The sequence below is a fragment of the Colius striatus genome, chromosome 17 (assembly GCF_028858725.1).
Source record: "Colius striatus isolate bColStr4 chromosome 17, bColStr4.1.hap1, whole genome shotgun sequence".
Classification (NCBI taxonomy): domain Eukaryota; kingdom Metazoa; phylum Chordata; class Aves; order Coliiformes; family Coliidae; genus Colius; species Colius striatus.
Window position 1 is genome coordinate 15,578,911 of NC_084775.1, and position 14,050 is coordinate 15,592,960.

At 58.4% G+C, this 14,050-nt stretch overlaps 1 protein-coding gene across 2 annotated transcripts in view; it reads left to right on the forward strand.

Moving 5' to 3' along the window:
* Positions 1–14,039, forward strand: part of FAM222A (family with sequence similarity 222 member A) — a 28,263-nt gene extending 14,224 nt beyond the window's left edge. Inside the window, exons 2-3 of one of the 2 annotated variants that reach the window (XM_062010224.1) lie at positions 2,197–2,315; positions 12,819–14,039. In XM_062010224.1, the coding sequence (XP_061866208.1) occupies positions 2,234–2,315; positions 12,819–14,020 (1,284 nt within the window). In that variant the 5' untranslated portion in view covers positions 2,197–2,233 and the 3' untranslated portion in view covers positions 14,021–14,039. Of the gene's footprint in view, positions 1–2,193; positions 2,316–12,818 lie in introns of both variants that reach the window. The other variant, XM_062010222.1, reaches the window with a different exon arrangement.
* Positions 14,040–14,050: the final 11 nt, after the last annotated feature.

Here is a 14,050-nt window from a genome sequence, read left to right on the forward strand (position 1 = left end):
CCCTGCCTGCCTTCTCCTTGCTCTTCTCCCTGGGGACCGAGAGGCACTCAAGGTGCCTCTGGCAGCCCAGGACGCCCGTGCCCGCCCGGCACACGGGGCAGCACCCTGGCGAGGTCACTGCGGGGAGGACGTGACGTGCACCCACTAATCAGCCAGATGGTGCCGGCCGGTGGGATGCTGGCCCCGAGGTCACTGCGTGGGTGAGGCTCAGGTCTGGAGGAGCCGGTGCCTGCTGTGCCCATCCCACGCGTGGCCACGGGCGCCCTGACCCGGGCTCACCCCACGGGGACGGGCTTGGGGCAGGTCCCACGTGCCAGGGGGAGCCGAGGCTGCGTAATGAACCCCGAGTCCCGGCGGGGAGAGGCGAGCTGAGCTTCCCTGGCAGTCAAGTGCGCTGAGCTGCCGAGCAAGCAGCACTTCATTCTCTTTTCAAACTGTATAATTTCTGCCTGATTGTAATGGCATATTTTAAAATTACCAGAAATCGAAGCCAGAAAATGGATAGGGGCTGCTTTTACTGCGAGCTGCGTTAACAAAGGAGATGTAATGCGTGAAATAAAAACACCTCCCTGCCCCCCTCCTCCTCCTCCTCCTTTTTTTTTTAAGACAGTAATAGGAGAAAATTGGTTTTGAAACTGAATAAAAGTCCCTTTCAGAGGAAATCATTTCTTTCAGGGTACCTTTGCTGAAAGTGAAATAGTGAATAATGAAAGGTGGTTACATGATTGTCTTTCATTTGGAGAGCGCGAGGACAGATGGGATCTGGGAGAAACGCGCCGTTGGAATAATTGCATGGTAACAAGGCGCTTGTTGTGAAATTAGTATCTTAAGAAAGTAGTGAAAAAGGCTTTTACTCATGAATACTTCATTATTAGGAGAAAACAGCACAATCTGGGTTATCCAGACACCTGCTTGGTATTAGACGACTTCCTCCTCCCCTCCTGCTCCTCACACCTTTCCCTAGCGTGTCTCCCTTGCTCCCAGTTTGCAGGGTGGAGGCGCTGGGGTGAGGCTCTCAGCCCTCTCAGGGGCACTGACAGCCTGTGTGGGTCCCACCACCACCCAGCCTGGGGGTGAGAGCCCTGCCCAGAGGCGAGGGGCACGGGGCAGGAGCGAGCAGCAAGCGCTCGGCTCCCACGGGCACTGTGCGTCTGCGGTGGCTCCCGAGGCGTGTTTGGAAGGGAGATGTTTATAAAGCAGTGGAGCAAGGCGAGCCCCAGGCACAGCTCGGGGAGCACACATCCATCTGGTTATGGTCACATCAGGTGATGCCAGCACATTCCTGAGGCCACCACACAGCTCCCTGCACGCTGGCTGTGGCACCGCTCACCAGTACAGCTCACCAGGGCGTGGGAAACGTCCCGTCGGCCAGATGGCTGCAGGAGGAGACGGTTGCCCTGCCACCAAGTGCCATCCCCAGCCATGCCCCACAACCCTCAGTGACTGTTCAGCCGGGAGAGCGATGGCACAGAAGCTGCCATGCCGGAGGACAGGCACGGCTGCCTACTTCTGCTGCTCCTGCCCACGCCTTCCTGCCCTCTCCGAGCGGGAATACCTCTCCTCGTGCCAGCCGGAGCAGTGGGAGGGTGTCAGCAGCAACTGGTCCCAGCTCATGCCCTGCACAGCGGCTGGGGACAGGAGGATGCACAATTAGCAGAGCGGTGGCGGCGATGACTTTGGCCTGACCCCTCCAGCTTTTGTCGAGCAGATTTCGGTGCCAGCTGGGAGCTGGTGACAGATCCCAGGACCCCGAGTGGGATTTTAACACCCTTTTTTGGTTTTTGCCCAGCCTTGGCCAGGGTCAGCAGGATCCCTCTGTGCCGGGAGGCACCGGCTGGCACTGCCAGGAGCGCGGTGCCGGGGCGGGAGGGACAGAAAGCTTGGCAGGAAGCGCAAATCCCCCACCGTGACCTTCGTGTTTATTCAATATACATTCATGTTTATTTGATATGCATTCATATTCATGTAAGACCTTCAGAGTTACTGATCTCCAAAGGGTTCTGAGCAGCGTGGTTGGTGCTGGGAGCTCCTGCCTCCAGCTCCTCTGCCCAGGGAGCAGCTGGGTGGGCAGTGGGGATGAGCAGGAGCTCTTACCTCCAGCTCCTCTGCCCAGGGAGCAGCTGGGTGGGCAGTGGGGTGGTGGGCAGTGAGGTTAAGTGGGTCTCCTCTCCTGACCAGTGTCTCTTGCCTCAGCAGGAACAGGGGTGGCAGTGCCCACCAGCACAGCAGGACCATGCTGGCCTGTCTGCAGCGGACCCAGAACCCCCCAGCCCAGCACCTCGCCTGCCCCAACAAGGCGCTGGAGCCACGCAAGTGTAAGTGCCCGGAGGGGCCCCGCGCCCGCTTTGATGCTGCTTCCTTATTGAAAAAGACATTTATTTAACTGATAATTAAAAAGAGCAGGAGAAGAGGGGAGGGAGGGAGGAAGGAGAAAAGATAAGCAAATTAAATTGGGTTGCTCTGGTTGATAAGTGGAACTTCAGAAAATGTTGCAGAGCTGTCTGTGGCAGAGGATGCTGCTGTCGCCTGCTCTGCAGCCCCCCAAACCTCCCCGGCCCTTCCCCCCCACTAATTACTTTCCCTGTTTTGCTGCAGCTCGCCTTCCCCAGGAGCTGGCCTTTCAGATAAGCTGTAAACTAGTTACATTAAACCGGGATGCAAAAGGTCACTCCAGCAAAGCACCTGTCTCTCCCAGCCTTTGTCTCTCAATCCGAACCGTGATTAAATGTATATTTAATGAGCCTGCTTTAGGCAGGCGTGTTTGACCTCCCCGGCTGGGAAAGACGCATTCAGATTCTCAAGTGATGAATGTGTGTTTTAAAGAGGGGAGTGGATATTTTTCTGCTGGTCTCAGTTGGATTTTTAAACCTTGCTGGCTGAAGACAAATCAGCTGCTAAAGCTCTGCTTGTTAGTCTGTGACAGCCCCTGGGCATTTGTTTAATGATCTGTGTTTTCCCAGAGACTGGGGATTTTTTCCCCCCCTCTACCTGGGCACCCCGATGCAGTTGAGTGAGCTGGGTGTGGGGTTTGGGTGATGCTTGGCCACGCCAGAGACCCCCAGCATCGCTCCAGCGGGCTCTGGGTCACCCTGGCAGACAGGAGGGCTGTTTTTTGGGGTGAAGCTCCCCAAGTTCCAACACAGGAAGCAGGGCACCCAGGCCAGAGGCGAGGTGATGGGCGCCTGTGCACATGTGTGTGCATCAGAGATCATGGGGCTGGGCAAAATCGGGCATCAAATCTGGGAGGGTCTCAGTGTGTCCATAAAGCAGGTGGGTGCATGTGCAGACCCCCATGTGCTTGTGCTGCGTCAGAGCTCATTGAGCTGCTTGGGTCTGCTTATTAGTGTCTGGAAGGAAAACGGATGTTGCTCTTGTGAAATGATTCCTAATCTGTCACGGCCGAGCAGCGTGTGGCGGCACGGGGCTGGTGTGGGGCTGGAGCAGGGCTGGTGTGGGGCTGGAGCAGAGCTGATGTGGGGCTGGAGCAGGGCTGGCACAAGGGGCTGATGTGGGGCGTGAGTAGAGCTGGCATGAGGGGCTGGCTCCTGACACACCTCCCTGCCACAGCCTAATTACTTCAGCCATGCCCATACAGTCTGAGACCCGTGGGCAGGCTGAGCCTGGCAAGGCTGGAGGTGTTTGGCACTGGCTGTCTTTGTGTGATGCTGAGGTCAGGATACACCCATCAGTCCCTGCAGCATCCCCTGGGCGCAGCTCAGAGCCAGGGCCCATCTCAGCTCATAGGGATGCTGAGGAGTTCTGGGGGGTTTTTGGCTTGTTTCTGCCCATCCCTCGGGGCAGGACTGTGCTCACCCAACATCTCTGAGGCTTGTTTGCCCCCAGGGCACATCCTCCTCCCCGAGCTCCCCAGCCAGACCTCTGCAGCACCACGCTCACCACCCGCTGCCACCAGCCAGGTCACCTTCATCAAAGTTTAGCTGCCCGCACGTCTGCGCTCATTCCGGGCAAACCCAGCCCGTCTCGCTCTGTCTAGTGCAGATTAAACTGCAGGTGACACCCAGGGCCAAGCATCTGGTTTGGAACACGGTTTCCTTCCCCTCCTTTGTGTGCGGCAGCTGCGGCCGGCGCGGAGGGGCTGAGCCTCCTGCCGCCTCCTAAACGCCCGCGTAGGGAATCGACAGGGAGAGCGTCCTCTTCAAACGAGGCACAATTTAGAAGTGCCTCTGATTACTTAATTTGCTCCTGAGTATCTCAGTAATTATCTTTATGGGTCTGATTTCTGTCCTCTGGCATTGTTTCTGTCGATATTAAATGAGTCTGGCTCTCGGCGCGTTGGCCGTCTGGCCCGGCACCGCTGTGAAATCCCATTATCCCGCCCCCGCCGCTGACTAATTCCTGTATTAATTTCACCTAAAAGGTGAGCTGACTAATTTCCCTGCCCATGCTGGGAGCTGACGGCCCCAGCTCCTCTGTCCCCCACTTCTGCTCCTTGGCTCTGCTGCTTGTTACCGTTCCCCCGAGCCCCGGTGCCCCCCGTGCTGCCGCGTCCCTGCGCGCTCGGCGCAGCCCACATCCACCTCCTTAAATGCTGTGGGTGCCTTTGCTCGCGGCAGCAGCCTGTCGCCCTTGCCAGTGATCCCAGGGCTGCAGGGCGGGCATTGCTCCTGGAGGAGGATGCAGGAGGCAGCGGGAGGGTGCCCGGGCCCTGCCAGCCCTGCTCGCCTCCAGCTGAGGAGCAGCAGCCTGCAGAGAAGCAGCATCCTCAGGAAAATATCACGTCCAATTAACTCCAGCAGCCTGGTCCCTTTTGATTTTATTCCGTGTGCATTACAGGAATCCTGAGCTTTATTTAAATTATAAATCAAATAATACCCCTCTCAGCTTGGCCAAACTCTTTGCAGCTCTTGCTCTCTGCAGTCATGTAGCACTGGCTTACCTTTAATTAAATGTTGCTCTCCACGTGCCCTGCTTCAGCCTGCCGGGCTCTGCCGTCAGCCCGGCGCTGGGCATGGGGCTGGGGGCACAGGATGGGATGTGGGGTGTGGGATGAAGGATGTGGGATGCTGTGAGGGGGCAGGAGCCCCCCAGAGCTGGGGGTTCCAGGCAGCTCCCAGGGCTCCCTCCGTGCTAACGCTGCTTTTTGCCAGGGGAGCATCAGCCACCTCCTCTCACCCTGCACATCCTTCAGGCCTCGTGCCAGGGCTCCCGAGGGACCTGGCACCTCAGTCCCACGGGGATGGGGTAGGGGATGGCTCTAGGGAGTGGATGAGCCCTCCTGGGTTATTAAAACTCTGATGAGAGGCGATGCCCAGGGCTCAGAGCACAGCAAAGGGCTGAAGACCCAACCCCAGGGTCACCCCTCACCCGTTTAATGGCTTCTGGTTACCCAGTTCCGCCTCTTCCAAGGGCATTTTCACCGCAGCGGCTCCAGCGAGGCTCCGCTTGTACACACCCGTCAAATGCCATTGTAATTTCATGAGGGGTTACACATGAGTGAAATAAGATTAATTCTTTCATTTCCAGTTTCTGGAAGGGATCTGTTAATGATGGTTCTGTGTATTTATACACGTGCTATAAAAAGGAGCTCAATTAACTGCCGTGCCCAAAACGTGCTGTTGACTTGCACTTTCCCTGCCAGGAAACGCTGCAAAACACTTGGTGATGGGTCATGTGCGTGGTGGGGACCGGTGGGTGAGGCGGGGGTGAGGAGTGAAGGGGGGATGGATGGGTAGGGGAGGAGCAGGGGGACCGTCTCCCACCCGGTTAGAGCCCCATTCTTTGGGTGGGCTTTGCTGGGAGCGCCCCAGCACGTGACAGGGGTTGTGTCCCAGCTTTCTGGGGCTGCATCGGTCCATCAGCCACAGAGCAGGTTCTGGCTACCATCAGGGCCATGTGGGGCCACTGAGCCAGGGATGGAGCACCAGCAGCCACTCTCAGTGTGCAAAGTCAGTGTCTTAAACTTAATCAAACACTAATTAAGTGCTGATGACCGAAGGGAGGGGCTGGGGAGTGGCCAGGCTGAGCTGTGGGGCTGATGGACACGGTGGGGTCCTTCCTGGTCCCAGGGTCCTTTTGGTGACTGTGTGGTGGGATGGCATTGGAGTGGCATCTGGGCTGTGCTGGCTGTTAGAAGGGTGGCATTAGGGTAGCACTGGGATGGCACTGAGGCAGTATCACTGGGTGGCATTGGGGTTTGCATTGGGGTGGCATCATGGTGATGCTGGGATGGCAGTGGGGTGGCACTGGGGTAGCACCAGGATGGCACTGGGGCAGCATCAGGATGGCACTGGGGTGGTGTTTGGGTTTGCATTGGGGTGGCATCACGGTGACACTGGGGCAGCAGTGGGGTGGCCCCAGCCCGCTCTCCCAGCCGCCGTCCCCACGCCACCCCGGCCGGGCGCCGTTTGCCTTTGCCGGGGCGATGGGCGCGGTGGCACCGCGCGGCAGCGGCAGCGACACTAATACCTCGTGGAGGAGACAAATGGGAAGTGACACGTGTGTGTGTAGACGGGTATTTGTGGTGACGCTTTGACTGCAGATAATAAAGTGCTCGCCCTGAGGTGATCCAATTCAGCAGCCGCCTCGGCAGAGCCGTGCGCCGGCGAGGGGGAGAGGGAAGGGGAGGGAAAGAAAAAGGCCCGTCTGAAATGACAAGTCAGCCTAAAAAGGGAACGTGTGAAGGGATGAATATCTGGGGACGGCGCAGCCCGGCGCTTCCCTTTGTGCTTTGTCATGGATTTGGTTGTCTTTGCAGGCTCCGGCTGCGCGGGGCTCTGCCACCTACGTCTGTTCAGATGGATTTCTCTGGGCTTTTATTTCTGTAGCTGGTTTGAATCGAAGCCCCCGAAGCTGAGACACGTTTGTCTCTGGGCCCCTGGCGCCAGCGATGCTCTGCCAGAGGGAGGTTTTTGTCCTGGGGCCGGGGTCCCGCGGCGCGGGGCTGTTCAGAGGGGCAGCCGGGGGGGGATGCTGAGGTGATGCTGTCGGTGGGGGGCTGCTGGGGCTGTGCTGGTGAGGAGGGGGCTACACCGGGGCCTGGGTCCCCCTCCCCGTATCCGCCGTGGCGCGGTGGCCTCTGCGCCACCCATCCTGGGGACACCGTCGCCATAGAAACCACGGCACTTGGCAGGGTGGGAGAGCCGGCGCGGTGTGACAGCCGCCGACCTGCCTGGCGCAGAGCGAGCGGCCGGGGAGGGGGACACAGCACCAGCAGCCCCTCTGCCCCCCTGCACCCCCAAACCAGCCCAGGGAGCTGGGACCCACGGCTGCGCTCCCCGGGGCTGGAGGCTGCACGTCCCCGTGAGTGCCGGTGGGTCACCCTGGGTCTGAGCAGCCCCCAGCAACCCCCCCAGCCCCACCTGAGACCCCTGCCCTGCTCTTGCTTGGGGGTCACCGGCTCCAGGACCCCCCTCCTCACTTTTGGCTGTGCCATCCGAGTGGGCACTGCCCAGGGGGGGATCCTGCTGCCCCCCCAAGCTGAGGCTCAGACCCAGACTTCAAGGCCTTTTAATTGGTTAGTTAAATACACCAGGTTTTGTTTGTTTTCTTCCAAGTGTTTTCCAAATATTGAGGTTTCTTCCAAGTGCTTTGTAAATATTTAGGGTTTAACTCTTGCAAAATCTGCTCCCAGTGTTGCAGGCAGAGATGAGGGGGATTTTAGATGCTTTTTGAAGCTGTGAAGACATTGGGATCTCCTTGCTGCAAGGGGAACAGGCAGCCTGCTCCCAAAGCTTTGCCTCGTGCTGAGTTTAATTCATTTGGAGGCTGCAGCACTATTATTTTTTAATAAGAGCCATTGGCACAGCCATCACTGAGCTGCTGCTCAGGTCCCCAGCGCCTACTCCTGCCTCTGCTCAGCATCGCTCCCCTTCCCACCCCCTCCTGCCCTGCACAAATTAAACATCCTGACTAATTGCTGCCCTTTTGCCCCACGGGCTCAGGGAGGCAGAGCAGGAGGGAAGCACCAGCCCAGTGCTGGAAACACCAGTGCTTGCCTCTAAGAGAGGCAGGGCAGGATGTGGAAGGGAGGGTGATGGTGGGGAGGGAGGGTGAGGTCTGGCAGGATGTTTGGCACAGAGTGACCCCCAGGAAATGCCCCTTCCCGGGGTGAATGTGGCACTGGGACAGGTGAAGGGAGGCTGGGCAGAGCAGCCAAGGCATTTGGAGCAGAGAAACGTGTCCAGGCCCTCATGTACTCCTCCTGAAGGACTGCATCCTTGCCGGTGCTGAGCATCCTCTCTGTCTTTCCTGTTCCTGAGCATCCTTCCCATTATCAAGCATCCTTCCCATTATCAAGCATCCTTCCCGTTCCTGAGCATCCTTCCCAGTGCTGAGCATCCTTCCTGTTACCAGGCATCCTTCCCGGTGCTGAGTATCCTTCCCAGTGCTGAGCATCCTTCCTAGTGACAAACCTCCTTCCTGTTCCTGAGCATCCTTCCCAGTGCTGAGCATCCTTCCTGGTGCCATTCTGATCCCACAGCTGCTTTACCAGAGCAGACACTGATTGCCAGAGCCCCGATGCTGCCACTCCTGTGCCGACACCGAGCTCCTCGGGTGCCAAATTGTTTGCCTGACTGACAGCTGAGCAGCCCAGACAGGTCTATTATTTCTACGGGGCCCAGGCCCTGCGGGCCTGCAATTTAGGTCTGCACTATTAACCCTGCCTTGTTCTCCACTTTGTAACCGCTTTAGTGCCTTTAAAAGTGTACAGTTAAAACCAGGGTTAATTAGGGGCCCGGCAGCTGGGCTTTGCCGGCGCCCATTGTGTCCCAGCGGAGCCGGGGCCGGGGCTGAGGGTAATTGGGGACTGTTGTGGGTTTGTGTGGCCAACTCCATGCAGCACCAGCCCTGGATCGTGGGCCTCCTGTTAGCCTCAGCCTCTCCTGCTGCAAGGATGGCTTCAGGGAGATTCCCTCCCCTCCTTCCCATCTTTTCTTCACCCTCAGTCCTTTGCAGGCTGTGGCTGCAGGCAGGCATGGTGCAGGAGACACTGGGGATGCAGGAGATGGATGCAGGGAATGCTGAGGATGCAGGAGATGGAGGAAGGGAATGCTGAGGATGCAGGAGATGGATGAGGGAATGCTGGGAATGCAGGAGATGGATGCAGGGAATGCTGAGGATGCAGGAGATGGAGGAAGGGAATGCTGGGAATGCAGGAGATGGATGCAGGGAATGCTGAGGATGCAGGAGATGGAGGAAGGGAATGCTGGGGATGCAGGAGATGGGTGAAAGGAATGCTGAGGATGCAGGAGATGAATGAAGGGAATGCTGGGGATGCAGGAGATGGATGAAGGGAATGCTGAGGATGCAGGAGATGGAGGAAGGGAATGCTGGGGATGCAGGAGATGGGTGAAAGGAATGCTGAGGATGCAGGAGATGGAGGAAGGGAATGCTGGGGATGCAGGAGATGGATGAAGGGAATGCTGGGGATGCAGGAGATGAATGAAAGGAATGGAGGAGATGGATGCAGGGAATGCTGGGGATGCAGGAGATGGATTGAGGGAATGCTGGGATGGATGCAGGGAATGCTGGAGATGCAGGAGATGGATGCAGGGAATGCTGGGGATGCCAGCAGTGAGTGCACATGCTGGGGGAAGCTTTGGGGCAGTTTCTCAGGGCAAGCCTGGCTCAGCCATCCCCATTACCCCTTGCACATTCTGCACAGCCCCAGCTGCTCCAGGCTTGACAGGGCCAGAGCTCCCCGACCCATAAACCGAGATTTCCTGGGGATCACGGCACTGTCGGGGTCTGGGATTTACATCTGAGTCTCAAACCGGGTTTGGTGGCCAATTTGCTAAAGTAAAAAGTTGTTTAGCTGGAGGCATAATCTTATAAGCCTGTGCTGCCATTATAATGGCTTCTCGTTCCTGCCTGGCTTTCCAATAATGCTTTGAGCAGAGGCTGGGGGTAATATAAAAGGCCTGGGATTATTGCTGCGGGCGAGGCGTTTTCCATTTACAGTAATAAAATACTGAGGAAACAAAACAATTTAAAATTCCAATAAAATTCAAAACAAATCTTTGGCTGCCGAGCAGATTCAATTATTTAGCTGTTATTGAGTGCAGGCTGGAAAAATAGAGCAGGTCAGAGAGAGAGGGGGGAGCTCAGAGTGGGGGGAGTTGTGCCAGCTGCATCTCGTGGGAATGCCAGCGAGGGAGCTGGGAGCTGATGGAACAGCTTCTGGGTGAAATGGCTGATGGTGGGTGACTGTCATAGAACCACAGGGTTGTTTTGTTTGGCTTTTAAGCTGCTGAAGTCCCAGCCCTCCCCTCACCCTGCCCAGCCCACCACTAACCCCTGGCCCTCAGCACCTCCATGGCTTTGGGATCCCTCCAGGGCTGGGCACTCCCCCAGCTCCCTGGGCAGCCTGGCACAGGGGCTGACACCCCTCTCAGGGAAACACTTCTGCCTCAGCTCCAGCCTCAGCCTCCCCTGGGGCAACTTGGGGTTGTTTTTTCTAGTCCTGTTGCTCATTACCTGGGAGCAGAGTCTGACCCCCAGCTCACTGCAGCCTCCTGTCAGGGAGTGTCAGAGAGTGCTGCTGTCTGCCCTCAGCCTCCTCTTCTCCAGGCTCAACACCCCCATTCCCTCAGCCCCTCCCCAGCACCCTTGTGCTCCAGCCCCTTCCCCAGCTCAGTGCCCAGCTCTGGCCACGCTGCAGCCCCTCAGTGTCCCTGTGGCAGTGAGTGAGGGGCCCAGCACTGACACAGCCCTGGAGCTGCAGCCTCTCTGCTGCCAAGTACAGGGCACCATTCACTTCCTTGATGCCCCCAGCCAGGGGTCTGTGGCACATCCCACCCGGCCCCAGTGTGACGGCTCCAATGGTTTAATGGGCTGGGGGCAGAGCGGGCGGCTCGGCCGGGGCCGGGGCTGGGGCTGCGTGTGCCTGACGGGTGACGGCAGAGCTTGGGCAGAGCTTGGGCAGAGCTTGGGCAGAGTTTGCATCTCGCAGTAATTACAGCCCGTTAGAAAGCAGTAATTACTGCGGGGAGGGAGGGAGCCGCAGCGCTGCAGCCGCCAGCGTGCCGGGAGCCGCCGGCAAATCGGGCGCTCTGTAATTTTCCCGGCGGGGGTTTGGTGCGTCACCCTGATATGTGACAACACACCGCACCGCTGCCTTGTCACATCCAACACAGCCGGCGCCTCGAGGCGACACAGGCGGCTCCTGGCTTTGCCCCGGCCGGCTCCTGGGCAGCCACGGCGCTCCCTGGGCACCGGGGCTGCCGGGGGGCTGCCCTTGGCCACGCTGGGCTCAGCCGGGCAGCTCTGCCCGTCTCACCACAGAGGGTGGCTCTGGGGGGGCTGCACGGGGCCCTCCCAAAGGCATCAGCTGCAGACCTGGTGCATGGGGGGTTTTGGTGGCGTGGTGCCCGTGGCTGATGCCAGCTCGCTCCCTTCACAACTGGCCCCCTTTTTTTTTTGCTTAGAAAGGAGCATTTCAGTGGCATGGGCTCATTAGGGATTCTGCAAGTGTCACTAGCTAATTAGTGTCATGTTAATTGAGTATTCACCGTGCTGCCACCTCCAAGGGCAGTGGTGCTGGCATGAAGGAGAATGCAGATGTGCGTGGCTTGCAGTGCCGCTGCACTGTGTCAAGACACACTGTGCCATGCCACGCCATGCTGTGCCATGCCATGCCATGCCATGCCGCTGGGCAGGTGGGGTCTCACAGCCCCCCCAGGCTCAAGGCCTTTGCAGTGGTTGGCCAGTTGGTGCTCAGGAGGTGCCTGAGGCTGGTGCTGCAGCCCCACTCGTGTCCTGCCGAGGTGCTGGTGCTCTGCCCCCTGCCTCCCAGCAGCTGCGTTAAATCCTGCTCAAAGGCCCTGGTTTTAATTGGCTTAATATACTTGTTAATAACAATGTCTATTTAAGACACCTGTAAAAAGCCCATAACAGCAGCTTAATGGGAGGCAGGGCTGGGGAATGCTCAGCCCATGTGCCTGGTAAATTCCTGCTGTGCCGCTCCAATGGGGTGCCTGGGAACCTCCAAAACTGCCTGGCAGCTGGGTAAGGGCCCCTGGAAGGGCTGAGGCTTCTGGGTGGGGGTGTGTCAGCCTCAAACACCCCTCGATTTGACCACCTCTCCCTTTCAAAGCCTGGCTCTGCTGCAGAGGTGCTCTGGTAGGGCCAGGGAGTTTGGGGTCTGTCTCGAGGGCAAACCTGAGTGCCAATGTGTATGTGCCTGTGCCTCTGTGTGTGTGTGTGAAGATTTTAAACACCTAATTTATTCCATCTATTAGATAGATTTTGTAGATTTAATCATTTTCACAGTTGGTGGCTCATTGGATACTCAAGATAAACTCCAAATGAAAGTATAATGGGTACGACAAATGAGTTTTCACACCAGAATGGCAGAAACTTGCTGGGGAAAGAGTTTGAAAGGAACAAAAATATATACATATATATAATTTTTTTTCTCCTGCAGTGGCTTTTGCTGACTCCAGTAGGTTACCACAGCTAATTTCACCAGTTTTGTTCATCTGTAAAATTGCATAAAAGTGACATTTTTGTGCTCATTATAGGAGCTGCTGATTTATGGCTGGTAAATGCGGTGCTTTTCCATTTTTGGTGAGGTTCTCGTAGCAGCGCAAAGCACCCATGAAATTGCTTGTATAATGTAGTTTAAATCCAATCTCAGAGAAAGATTCCCCCGTTGGGTAAAGTGACATTTCCATTCTCCACACCGAGTTTATTTTAGGCCACTTACGAGTGACTCCGTCAGCGGGAAGGGGGCAGCTCGGTGCCGTGACCTGGTTTCTGCTGGGACCCGGTGGCGGCTGCTGCTGTGTGGGGTGCTGGGTGCTGGGTCTCCCTCCTCACGCCGACAGGGGATTGACCTGGTGTTCTGCTTCCCGCAGGCGAGCCGACGGCACCCATGCATTCCCCCCGCTACCCCAGCCCCGCGGAGCTGGACGCCTACGCACAGAAGGTGGCCAACAGCCCGCTGACCATCAAGATCTTCCCCACCAACATCAGGGTCCCCCAGCACAAGCACCTTAACCGGACGGTCAACGGCTACGACACCACGGGGCAACGCTACAGCCCCTACCCCCTGCACGCCGGCGGCTACCAGGGTCTGCTGGCCATCGTCAAAGCCTCCGGCAAAAGCGTGGTGAAGAACTCGGAGGGGAAGCGGACTAAGCTCTCTCCCGCCCAGGTGGGAGTCGCTCCCTACCCCGCCTCAAGCACTTTAGCTCCAGGTCCCTCCTGCGCCGGGCAGCTGAGCTACCACGGCAGCCAGAAGCAGCTGGAGGGTCCCGTGCCCCCCAACGTGACGGTGGCGGCCTCGGTGCTGCCGCTGGCGGGCAGGAGCCTGGCCCTGCCTCCCTCCAACCTGCCCTCCATCCAGAGCATCATCTACCAGATCAATCAGCAGTGCCAGGCTCAGGGTGCCCAGCCGGGCTGCCCGGCCGTCGTGGCCGCCAACCCCAGCCCGGCCAAGCACGGGGCCTTCCCCGGCGCCGCGGCCTATGCCGGCGCCGTCCTGCCCGAGTGCCGCAAGGGCGGCGAGCTGGCACTGGGCTCCAACGCGGCGCTGGGGCCCAAGGCGGGCGTCTACCCCGAGGGCGTGGACTACCTGGTGTGGCAGCAGAAGCAGCAGCAGCACCTGCGAATGTACAGCGGGGGCAGCGGCGGGGCCCTCAGCAAGTCCCCCGAGGCGTGCGCGGGCGGCTCGCGGCCCTACGCGCTGGGCGGTGCCGCCGACAAGGTCGGCTCGTCCCCGTTGAACTGCATGCACGGCAACTTCTCGGTGGGGCAGTACTTCGCCCCTCCTTGGAACAGCGTCTTGGTGACCCCCAACAGCGACTGTTACAACCCGCCGGAGCTGGGGGCCGGGCCCCGGGAGCTGGGGGTGCCCCCGGCCGAGGGGCTGCCCAGCAAGACGCCCTGCAATACCTCCATCCTCAGCAGCAGCCTCCAGTCCCTGGAGTATCTCATCAACGACATCCACCCGCCCTGCATCAAGGAGCAGATGCTGGGCAAGGGCTACGAGACCGTGTCCGTGCCAAGGCTCTTGGACCACCAGCACGCCCACATCCGCCTGCCCGTCTACAGATAAGGGACCGATGCTGCTTTTCCCAAACCCAGG